General features: G+C 39.7%; 1 protein-coding gene across 1 annotated transcript in view; it reads left to right on the top strand.

The window, feature by feature from the left end:
* The window catches only part of LOC131939519 (feeding circuit activating peptides), a 70,649-nt gene extending 58,451 nt beyond the window's left edge, over positions 1 to 12,198 (top strand). The window contains exon 2 of the mRNA XM_059297857.1: positions 9,871 to 12,198. Within this exon, the coding sequence (XP_059153840.1) occupies positions 9,871 to 11,943 (2,073 nt within the window). The 3' untranslated portion in view covers positions 11,944 to 12,198. The remainder of the gene's footprint in view (positions 1 to 9,870) is intronic.
* Positions 12,199 to 13,187: the final 989 nt, after the last annotated feature.

The raw sequence follows: 13,187 nt of genomic DNA on the forward strand, positions 1-13,187 counted from the left end.
TCTCTGACATAGGGCCTACTCATCACGTGGATAGAAAGTATTGACCTTCAGCCTTATGTCAAAACATATGCCAACATGCAAACATTGCTAGGCGTCTTTTGAGGCAGTTCTCTTTGATGTTGTTTGAGTTCCTGGTTCAAAATTTGAAGTTTCCTTGGTGACGGAGTGGTCGTAAGGGCATATGTAGGAGTGGTGTTTATGTTGCTGCAGTCTAGGCTCATGCGGTGTGGGGTTAGGTATTGGGATGGTATGGGATGTAGTGTGGTACTATTTGTATGTGAGGTGTGTGGTTTCATAAGTGGGTATTTCAAAAATGTGGTTTTGGTGTGTGGGTGTGTGGTTTTGGAATGTCGCTTTGTGGAAATGTAGGAATGTAGAATGTGCAGTTCCTATGTGTGTGTTTGGATTTTGTGGCTCTGTGTGGGTGTGTGGTACTGGAGTGTGGGTGTAGCACTAGAGTGTGGGAATGTGGAGTAAGGAACGATTTTATTCTCATCCTTAAATAAAAGAATGCTCAGAATAAACGTACTAAATATATTCAATTTCAATAATATCAAATACATTTAAAACCATGTCCACCATTTTAATAGCTACGTCCTTATATTTAAGAGAAAAAAAGAATTTTGACAGCATGAGAATTTTTTTAAAGCACTTCCGCTCCTAAAGTACGGGCCAATGATAAACTGAGTTGCATTTATGTCGCTTGGCAACACCTTGTCAGGTTTCTTTACACGAAGTTCAAAGTACTCAAGAAGGGTAACTCCTACTTGGAATGTCAGCGCTGAGCCACCTCCCACTGAATATTCCAGAGCTTTTAATTCGTGGACATAAGGCCTCGGGTCATTCGTGTAAAAGGGTAGTTGTCGATCCGGCATTGATACACTACTTGCGCGCATCATTTTTTAATAACCAAGAAGAGCAAACAATAAGCCAAAGGGGGGGGGGCATCACACAAGGCTGGTAACTCTAATAAAGATTACTCCGCCAGGATGGTAAACAGACATGCTGGCAGACGGAAGTAGTCGATAACCAACACCAAAAATGTTTTACCAGTTTTATGGCACGCCCAATATTCTTTTCACGGCGTCCACTTTAGTTAAATATTGAAATAAAATGTTTCCGGTGGTCGGTGAATAAATCAGGAACCGCCTTGGGGGGAGGCTCCTGGAGCACCGCGGGCTACTGGTCACGCTCCCGTGGGGGGATCGACCGGTTTGTTTTAGTTTTGAAATGCCACCGCCTGCGAGACGCGGGCTTAAAAATTACAGAAATGGCTAGGACTACCGGTGAGTAGGAACATTATGCCACCGGTGTCTAGGAACATTATCCCACTTAAAAGTTTACCCGGGGTGTTGAACGCTTCATCTGTTGTCGACACAAACATTCGATGCTTTCAGGATGTCAATTTATAAATTGATGAAATTTTCGTATAAAATGATTTATTGATGATTTGTATGCAGTATTTTATTTATATATATAATGGAAATATTTCGTTCCGGAAATTACTCAGCTAGAAATTTTACATTGATGCCAGCAGGATCGTGTTTTATGACTCTTCGGCATAGTAGCTTATAATTTACTTAGTGATTGCCTGTTAGCTTTTTTACGTGGGTAATATATATATATATATATATATATATATATATATATATATATATATATATATATATATATATATATATATATATATATATATATATAGTAGATAAATGGATTATTTTCAATAAAGACCGCGTATGTCTGTTTGTCTATCCATCTGTGTGTCTGCACTTATATCTATCTCTATTTATATGTTGAAACTTTTCATATTTGTATAAAAAATACAGTAATAAAAGGACCCAGCCAGACCATGTTTCAAACCCTCTCTTCACTAAAGTCCACCCTCTCTTTCAACACGTCCCTCTTGATTTAAGATCCAGGCACAGGAAACAGCCTGGTGCAGCTGACCAGGGATTAGTTTCTATAATCTCCTCATAACTTCTCCGTTTCTGTAGCAACTTCTACGCTTTTATATGTTGTTTTTTTTAAATCTCCGTCTGTTCCTCTGCCGAGCGAGACACATGACCATTACTAAGGCAACAATAGACATTGCTGCACCGTCTGACGTGGGGTGGGGGGAGTGGGTAAGGGGCCTGAACTTCCGGTACGGATGCCGGACAGACATGCTTCTGGTCTCAAACATGGCCGCCGCAGTTCGGTTTTCTGGCTGAGCGCGCAGGCCGGAAGTAGCAATGGTATAAGATGTCGGGCGGTTTTTTTTTAATTACCAGAACCAGAACAAAATAAAAACTGTCAAATTTTGGTGGTTTAATGTAGGATAAAATGTGGCAGTGTTTATTTTTATTTTAGTTTATGAAAGTGTTGGTTTTAGACCTTCTATGATGATTATATGCAATAATAAACGATGCTACAATGAGTGGGAGCGTGTGGTACATTGGAGGTCCTTGGGAAGAAGGGAAGGTTTAGAAGTATAACATTGTACATATTTTATATTTATTATGAGAGATTTAGAAACTGATACACATCTTGATTTTCTTTAGAGTTATGGTGATAGGAAGGGATCAGCCTTTCTCTGACACATTTATTGGCGAGTTATATTTCATATTTTATTAGCGATAGTAATACAAACGTAAATTTGTGACTTTTCACCAATATTATATCCAACTACTCACGAATGTTCGCAACCATATTGTTAAAATTATTAACTAATTGTAAAATCATCAACTATGTGAGTTATTTTTATTTAGTTTTTATTGTTTTTTTAATGAGCAATGTATCACACAAGCATTTAGTTAGTTGGTGTCTTTGACTCCATTAATATCAGACGAACTCATCAAACGCAACTCTATATTTGGTCTCGCTGCAACACGATCCAAATTAATGCAAGCCGCTACTAATTACGTCAGTGTTTTTCAACACAGCATGCTGGGATATTTTTTCTCCATATGATTTATGACCCCTCCCTGACTGGTAGTCAGGATACGTTAACTCAATACCTCATCCCGCCACGATAACGACTTTCGGCTTTTTAACAGCCCCATCTGGCAAGCTGAACTAAAGTGCTTTTTTTCTTTCTTCTGCCGACTGCCAGATTCTTCTCACGCGAGCGGCTGATTAAATTATGCAAACAGTCCTTCATAAAATGCTGTTTCCGCTTGAGCAGTGAGAATGTATACAGGTGAATTGTGTTTAAAAGGGCGGCGGGATACAGTGAAACAATAAACAGTGATTACCTTATCGACAACATTACAATTGGGATGATATACTAGTGCTGCGCGTTCTGATTTTTTGATTAGCCGGCACGTGACACACTAGCTGCCAGATAAAAACTAGAGCTTTAAGGCCCATAACCAAAAATCGTATTGCCAAATGCGCACTAGTTTCATTTTAGTTAAAATCAATAATACACAACTGTGTGCAACAAGGTATTGATTAACTATATATATATATATATATATATATATATATATATATATATATATATATATATATATATATATATATATATTATGACACTGACCAATTGCTTAAAACAAGTAGTCACCTTTCCAATTATGGATATTTCTGTGGTCAAAGCCCCTATGGTCAAAGCACCTGTGGTCAAAGCCCCTATGGTCAAAGCACATGTGATCAAAGTACCTGTACCGAAGCCTCTATGGTCAAAGCACATGTGGTCAAAGCACCTGTAGTCAAAGTCCCTATGGTCAAAGCACCTGTAGTCAAAGCCCCTATGGTCAAAGCCCCTTTGGTCAAAGCACCTGTGAAGTCCCTATGGTCAAAGCACCTGTGGTCAAAGCACCTGTGGTCAAAGCACCTGTGGTCAAAGCACCTGTAGTCAAAGCACCTGTGGTCAAAGTAGCTGTACCGAAGCCTCTATGGTCAAAGCCTCTATCGTCAAAGTACCTAGGACCCTCCACCACCACCCTGGTCATTTCCCCCCCCCCCCCCCGTCCATCCGTGCGTCCGTCCGTGCGTTGATGCAGTTATCCAAATTCGCCTCCATGTCAGGAGAGCTACACTACCGTCAGCTTTAGAGGCGGAGACGACCCTCCGTCACGATGCGACAATTTCCGCGGCGTATAATTAATCCTCTAAATTAGATTTCACACGTTAATTAAAACAGAGAAATTCTAATCGGTTGTCACGTGATCACATCCAAACATTATCCAGAGAATTTTTTTTCTTCTTAATCACTGAACCCACAGACAGAAAGAAGCAAGTCTATTTTTTGTATGGTCAATAATAAGAAAATGTGCGGCTAAATATTTATACTGAAGGTATTATACCGCTTAAGTGCAACATACGTTGTGGTTTACTATTGGGGAGACAACCTTGCTTTTTACTTTCTCGTATAGAGAAAGTCTTGTAATCGTGAAAACCAAATCGAGATTTTTACAAATCTCGACATTTTACACCTCACTGATACGGAAAAAACATAATTTTGCAATCTTGTCCGTATGTCTGTGTGTCTGTCTGTCTGTCTGTGTATCAACACGATAACTTGAGTACCGTTACAGCTAGGTTGATGAAATTTCATATATAAGTATTTTATTAAAATCGTAGATCCTGATCAATTTTTGAGCGATTTCCGATAAACGGAAGTGGTACTTTTTTTACTTTGAATTTTTCAAAAGCCTATAACTTGAGTACTATTTCAGTTAGATAAATGAAATTTCACACGTAAGTAAAAGATCTAATTCTCTACCTTCTGTCAAATTTTGAGTAATATCCGTCGACCGGAAGTACTAATTTTCGCTATTTTCGATTTCTCAAAAAACGCATGTAAATTTATAAAGTACTAATAATATTGCGCACTGTTATGCACATTTTGTTTTGGCGTTCGCTTGGTGCGCAATTCTTTTTTCTATGAGATTCTATTCTATTTTTAAAAGTTTAAGTAATTAAAAATCATGTTTATATTTCAAGTTATATAAGAATATTCGAGAAATTTAGGGGAGATCACTCCTGGTTTATTTGTGATAGTGTATGTTGATGGGGTGGAAGGGGTGAGGTATAAAAAAAATACTGAGATTGTTTTGTGTTATCGATAGACCATCACGTATTGATTTTATTGGAGATCGTTATTTTAAAATACGATACAAAGCCTTTAGTATTTCAAAATAATACTTTAAACAACGTTTGATTGTAGTAGTCCAATAATATATTTTTTATTTTTTGGACGCTTTGTATCTCGGCCCCATCCCCATTTGCCTTCATAAAAAAGTGAGGAACACCCCCCCCCCTCCCCCTTGGTATTTGTATGTGAAATAACGGATACAGTTTATTACCGTGACATCACACACTCTTCCACCCGTCTCTTCCTCGTCACAAACTGGTCGCCCACGTTTCAATATTTTAAAACAAACGTTATCTTGCAATATAAATGTTTACAATGGTGTTAGCCTAAAAAAATTTTAACCTGACGCCGAATGTGTAACTATTATATTTTTTGTTGATAAATAACAAATACTGAATACATTCGACAATTTATTTGATGAATTATTTTTTTAATTTATTTTTTTTTTTACTTTTTTAGCGCAATTTCAAAAAAAGAAAAATTGCGTTTAATAATGCGTCATTTCTGGATGGATGGATGTATGGATGTATGGATGTGTGTCCGCAGCTTTAAGTCGTATCTCCTCCTCAACGAAGCAATATCGAGGACTAGTTCCAAAAGCAAATATGTTAAGCAAGTTCCGATGATGATTGTGGGCCAAAACAATTCCCGGAATTCCTTCCTGGATTTCCCGGAAAAGCCAAAAAAACTCGAAAAAATGCAGTTTTTGGCCCATATCTCGGCAACCAGACAACTTAGCGACTTGAAACATTTATCAATAGATTCCTGCCATAATTTAGAACAATATTGCCGAAGAAAGTTTTCAAAAATATCCTTTCGTTCGGTCACAAAAAAAATTTAAATTACAAACCGATCGTTCTCCTAGCTTGAACGCACCCCAGCATTATACGTCTATGTCAGGAGTCTCCAAACTACGGCCCGCGGGCCGGATGCGGCCCGTGAGGTCTTCTCGTCCGGCCCGCGGAGATCTTCTTGTCCACGCAAAAAAATGTTTGTTGGAGGTGTCTGAGGAATTTTGCCCAGAAAATTTAAAACAATTAGAAAATGTAGCTATGGGTGCAAATGCCATTGCCCACCATGTTGCAGACATTGGTGAAAACATTGTGACTCAAATAGCGAAAAATGCAGACAATTTTCGCCATTTTACTTTCTCGTATATACGAAGTATAGAGAAAGTCTTGTAATCGTGCAAAAACAAAAATCGAGATTTTTGCAAATCTCGACGTTTTACACCTCACTGATAAGGAAAAACATAATTTTGCAATCTTGACCGTATGTCTGTGTGTCTGTGTGTCTGTCTGTCTGTCTTTCTGTCTGTATGTGTGTAAATACGATAACTTGAGTACCGTTATAGCTAGGTTGGTGAAATTTCATATATAAGTATTTTATCAAAATCATATCATACGCCGCTATTTAGTTGTTGTTTTTTCTACTTTTCAGTTATTCATAATTTGTGAATTCGACATTACCAACGCCGCCACTGAAAATATTTCTTTAAAACACTATAAGTAGCTCGTTAAGGACGATAACCCCCCCCCCCCTTCTCCCGTCCCTCCTTTAAAGTAAACTCCACTTTGTTACCCCCCCCCCCCCCCTACGTTTAAAATCGTTTCAAACTAAATTATCTGCCCCTAATAGTCGTCACTAAACCCGGCTCTGTTTGTAAACATTTAGAGTGAACGACAGCTCACCAGACCATGTAGGGGTGGGATGTGGTAGGGAGCGCGTTTACAGCTTGTTTTGTAGCGTCTCCCAGAGGAGAATTATATATATAGATATATATAGATATTCGAGAAAGTTTAGGGTAGATCACTCCCGATTTATTTCAATTGCAATAGATGAGTCGCTTGACAGATGTTCTACCATACAACTGCTTGTGTTCATTAGAGGTGTGGATGAAGACATGAACATAACATAAGAGCTGGCTTCTCTACAGAAAAACATTCTGCAACAAATGTTCCTACACTATTATTTACCAGCAAGCTTTGTTGTGTATTGAATAATGTGGTGAAGATGGTGAATTTAATAAGGTCAGATGGGTTCACCTATAGATAGTTCAGAGACATGTTGAAAGATACAAAAACAGAATCGCAAGATTTACCCTATTACACAACAGTAAGATGGCTAAGTTGTGAGAAAGTTCAGAGCAGAGTATTTAAGTAAAACGGAAATAGGTTACTTCCTGGAAAGTAAAGGCAAGCCACAGAAATTAATGTCTGATGATGATTGGGTATGGAAATTTTCCTCTGCTACAGACATAGCTAGCTAGTCATTTTAATTTTCTGAACCTAAAACTACAAGAGAGGGAAACCTAATTTCTGTTCTTTACACACATCTTAGGGCTTTCAGATCCAAAGTTGTCATGTTTTTAACAAATACAGACCAACAACTTGATACACTTTCAGCAGTGCAAGTCTTAATGACTGAGGCAACAGCTAAGACTAAGTCCCACGGGTCATTTGTATGCGAAATCATCAAAGCTGCAGTTTCAGTAACAATTTTCTGACTTGGATTCGAAGGCAAAAGAAGTGAGACTGTTTCAAAACCCATTTTAAGCAGATGTGGCCAGTTGCCCATATGAACTGCAGCTGGAGGTCGTTGAATTGCAAGCAAATGATCTCATTTGAGACAAGTTCAAAGAAGGGCGGGTGGGTTTTTATAAGTTTTTGCCCTAGGAAGACTTTCCTAATATTAAAACTGTTTCATCAAAGTACCATTCAAATTTTGGAACAATATACCAGAATGAAATACGTGAAGAAAAAATTTGAGAACAAACTTTGAGCTCGACAGTATTTCTTTCTGACATTTTTTCTCAGGGGAGGACGACGACACTTGAATTTTGTATATATTTCTAGATGCATTTCATTTCGTCGGGGGGGGGGGGGGGGGGGGGTGCATCTCAAAAAGATGCCTCGAAGAAACTCTGGCCCACGAAGTGATATTTTCTAGTTAATGCGGCCCTCGGGCTGAAAAGTTTGGAGACCCCTGGTCTATGTGATCACTATCTTTTTTTAGATAACATAAGGAAATTGCGCTTAAATTGTCACTAGACTTTTTATTAACTTGTTTTTATTTTATTTTTACTTGTTTTTAATCACAACGTCCGTTTGCTGTTTCATACTGTACTGTTAAGGCTTCATCTGCCCGCGTTATTACATGGTAAATCATCTTTGAACGTCTGCTCCTGTCGCCCCGCTTGATGTGGGTCAAAGAGGTCGCGATGAAAAAGTCTGGGCAGGGCGGGGAGCGACCGCAGTAATGGCTTGGAGCTCAGCGATTGGTCCATAAATTGATGACACGACCGGTCATTATAAAGATGTTACGATTAGGCTTAATACGGTATGGGCTAGGCGGGTAGCCTACAATAGGTTAATCTCTTGGTCCCAAGGATTCTAATCGAAACTTGAATCAAATCGGGTCATCGATAATAATTAATATAGCGTAATGGGTTTCAACATCGTAATTACCAGTTCCCAAACTATACAGGACAACCTGTAGCTTGTATTTTTCATACACCCCCACCCTCCTTTCTGTTTAAACCCTAACATCTTTAAGTTTGTCCATATAACGATTTCACATTTTTAAAGCCAAGTTTTTACCCACTCCTCACAAACTTGTTAGCGTCACACGTCGTCACAAAAAAAACCAAACCCTCCCTCACCTAAACTAAGATCACAAAGCTCAACGTTTTGTTCACTAAGTTATCATATGATTATAGATAACCCCCTGACGTAACAATACCTTATCCAGGGGCGTAGCGAGGGGGGGGGCGGGGGGGTGCGGACCGCACCGGGTGACACCATTTAGGGGGGTGACACCAAGGCAAAAAATAGCAAAATATATAGAGAAAAACTCGAGGGGGGGTGCAAATCGAAAGTTTGAGGGGGGGGGGGGGGGGTGCAAATCGAAAACTTGAGGGGGGGGGGTGCAAATCGAAAGTTTGAGGGGGGGGGTGCAAATCGAAAGTTTGAGGGGGGGTGCAAATCGAAAATTTGAAAGTTTGTCCCTGGGAAGGGTCTCTATGCCTCTGGGGGGGGTGACACCATTAAGTGCCGCACCGGGTGACACCCGACCTCGCTACGCCACTGACCTTATCCCATACTCTTGTGTTAACATCTTTGCAGTAATCACGGTAGCAATTTGTGGCAGAGTTTGCTGTGTTTGTTTGTTTTTGTTGTTTTTTTTTTAACTTTCTCGTATACAGAGTATAGAGGAAGTATTGTTATCGTGCACAAAAATCGCATGAAATTGTGACAGTTTTCATCGCTTTACACATCAGTTTTTCATTATATACGGAGTATAGGGGACTTATTTTAATCCGTCAAAAATTATAAATGCAGATTTATCAAAATATCAGCGTTTTATGCGTTATCGACTTGGAAAACTTAGGCTGAACCCCCCCCCCCCCCCCCCCCCCCCCCGAAAAAATCAAGTCCCCCTCCTCCACACACCCCCCCCCCCTCCTCGGAGAAAAAAGTGTGGAAGATACACTGAAAGCTAGAGCTAGATTGCTAACCCGAAAGTCTTGAGATCGAATCGTGGTTCAATAGACTATGCACAGCCCCCTTTTTCTTTCTCCAACATAAGTCGGGCATCCATTGAGATGAGTGGACCCAGGGAGGTCTTACAATCGCAAACCATAACCGAGATTTCAACTCGAGACCTTCGGGTTAACAGCCAAACGCTCTATCACTCGACAATACCATCCCTTGCTTGACATGTATAAGTATAACAGAAACGAAAGTATTTATTTCCCAAACGATTTATCTCGAACGTATCCATCTCTTCCACAGTTTCAGCATTTACGAGTTCCAAACACAGACATCTACAGACTTCTCCTCCTGGCTGAGACTCTCCAGAACAACCACCAGAACAGGTACCAGCCCAGTGGCATCAAGCGTACCGGCTACTCCCTCCACAAGCTCCCCAGCACACGAGACAGCGCTGAAGGTCCAGAAGACCCCCTGGCGGACGTCAGCGTCAACCCTCTGTGGTACATGCGCTACGCCTACAAAACACCGTGGCGTGGCTCGTACGACAGCGTGTACGACGACGACGACGACGACACTGGGATGGGGAAGAGATTCTTTGATTCTTTAGGTGGATATGAAGTTCACGGGTTCAAAAAGCGGAGCACGGATAATGTGTTAGATAAAAGCAACGATATGCTGCATCCTGAAGGTTCGGCTGGTTCGAGGACAAAAAGATCTAGTGTTGACGTAGATGCAAAAAGTGAGATGCAAGATCTTGATTCTATGAATCGACAAAAACGACAGCTTGACAGTTTATGGGATTTCCACGTTCATAGGTGGAAAAGGGACGGAGAAAAGAGAAACCTTGATTCCTTGGGGGATTTCCAAGTTCATGGTTGGAAAAGGGACGGAGAAAAACGTAATTTAGATTCCTTAGGCGATTTCCAAGTTCATGGTTGGAAAAGGGACGGAGAAAAACGTAATTTAGATTCCTTAGGCGATTTCCAAGTTCATGGTTGGAAAAGGGACGGAGAAAAGCGTAATTTAGATTCCTTGGGGGATTTTCAAGTTCATGGGTGGAAAAGGGACGGAGAAAAGAGAAACCTTGATTCCTTAGGGGATTTCCAAGTTCATGGGTGGAAGAGGGACGGAGAGAAACGTAATTTAGATTCCTTAGGGGATTTCCAAGTTCATGGGTGGAAAAGGGACGGAGAAAAGAGAAACCTTGATTCCTTAGGGGATTTCCAAGTTCATGGGTGGAAGAGGGACGGTGAGAAACGTAATTTAGATTCCTTAGGGGATTTCCAAGTTCACGGGTGGAAAAGGGACGGAGAGAAACGTAATTTAGATTCTTTGGGGGATTTCCAAGTTCATGGGTGGAAAAGGGACGGAGAAAAGAGAAACCTTGACTCCTTGGGGGATTTCCAAGTTCATGGTTGGAAAAGAGACGAGGGCAATCGAACAAAAAGAAATACTGATAGTTTATCAGAGTCCCAGGTACATCGGTCGAAAAGGGATGCAAGCAAACGAAACTTGGATTCGTTGGGGGATTTCCAAGTTCATGGGTGGAAAAGGGACGGAGAGAAACGTAATTTAGATTCCTTAGGGGATTTCCAAGTTCATGGTTGGAAAAGGGACGGAGAGAAACGTAATTTAGATTCCTTGGGGGATTTTCAAGTTCATGGGTGGAAAAGGGACGGAGAAAAGAGAAACCTTGATTCCTTGGGGGATTTCCAAGTTCATGGTTGGAAAAGGGACGGAGAGAAACGCAATTTAGATTCCTTAGGGGATTTCCAAGTTCATGGTTGGAAAAGGGACGGAGAGAAACGTAATTTAGATTCCTTGGGGGATTTTCAAGTTCATGGGTGGAAAAGGGACGAAGAAAAGAGAAACCTTGATTCCTTAGGGGATTTTCAAGTTCATGGTTGGAAAAGGGACGGAGAGAAACGTAATTTAGATTCATTGGGAGATTTCCAAGTTCATGGTTGGAAAAGGGACGGAGAGAAACGCAATTTAGATTCCTTGGGAGATTTCCAAGTTCATGGGTGGAAAAGGGACGGAGAGAAACGTAATTTAGATTCATTGGGAGATTTCCAAGTTCATGGGTGGAAAAGGGACGGAGAGAAACGCAATTTAGATTCCTTGGGAGATTTCCAAGTTCATGGATGGAAAAGGGACGAAGAAAAGAGAAACCTTGATTCCTTAGGGGATTTCCAAGTTCATGGGTGGAAAAGGGACGGAGAGAAACGTAATTTAGATTCCTTAGGGGATTTCCAAGTTCATGGGTGGAAGAGGGACGGAGAGAAACGTAATTTAGATTCCTTAGGGGATTTCCAAGTTCATGGGTGGAAGAGGGACGAGGTTACCAGCAAATCACCAAATAAAACTAGTTGATTGGGCTTCATGTCTTAAAATAATAATCTGTACAAACTGTTATTTAAGGACTACAACATACGAGCAACAAAAATTTTAAAATAAGTTATTATGTAAATCTCTATTTACTTCACTTTGTAGGTCCTCTAAACTGTTATTGAAGATTGTGATGATTTTAAAAGGTTAAGTACCTGTAAAACAAAATTATAGTGCACCAATATAATTTTGTTTATGTTATTCAGATTTGACAATAAAATTTTCGAATTTAAAGATTTCCATTTACCTTCCTTTTTCTTTTATTGTTGTGACTATCTTTTAAAGGTCTTGACGATATAATTAATTTTTGTACTGACTTTTAACAATCATCTTTTTTTTTTAATTCTGCTAATTAGTTGCATGTTACAAGACATTTTTTTCCAAAGACATGGAAAAAGTTGTAAAGTGTTATGTCATTGATTTCTTTTTTTTTAAACTTTACATTTTTAGTGGCAACAGGAAATTTTCTACTCGTTTCTATTTTGGTGTTGGGGTGAGAAATGAATTATCAGGTTGTGTATATACCAGGTTCTTTGTATATATCTATTGCTTTGTATAATTCACATATACCATCGAACTTCTCCTTTACCTCCCCGACCTGTCCACATAAAAAAAAAAATTAAAATTAACCCAACTAGTTTATTTTAACTACGTTTTTAATTGATAACTCACAAAAGCTGCAAATTAAAAATACAAAAAATAAATAAATGTGATTTTAGGTGTGTGGCTTAGGTGTATGAGCAACTAACAAACATTTACCAGGGATATGCTAGTAATTAGTCAATAGAAACAAAATAAAAAAGTATAAAAGATGTTTTTGCTACAAGGTTTATTTAGGAATTGCTTGCAGTAAGTATTTAATTTTTTTTTTTAATGCAATGAAAGTAGATTATCTTTCCCTAGTAATGTGCCCATTTCTAAGATGGCCCACAGCTAGATCTAAGTGGGTAAAAATGGCTTAAGCAATGATAAGCAGAGATGTATATGGCCCACAGGTCAATGGAGGCCTGTATGGGATGGCCTAACACAGAAGTCAATGGAGGCCTGTATGGGATGGCCTAACACAGAAGTCAATGGAGGCCTGTATGGGATGGCCTAACACAGAAGTCAATGGAGGTCTATATGGGATGGCCTAACACAGAAGTCAATGGAGGTCTATATGGGATGGCCTAACACAGAAGTCAATGGAGGCCTGTATGGGATGGCCTAACACAGAAGTCAATGGAGGC

The sequence above is a fragment of the Physella acuta genome, unplaced genomic scaffold (genome assembly GCF_028476545.2).
Source record: "Physella acuta isolate Inbredline_101_S28 unplaced genomic scaffold, ASM2847654v3 ptg000282l, whole genome shotgun sequence".
In the NCBI taxonomy this organism is placed as follows: Eukaryota; Metazoa; Mollusca; class Gastropoda; family Physidae; genus Physella; species Physella acuta.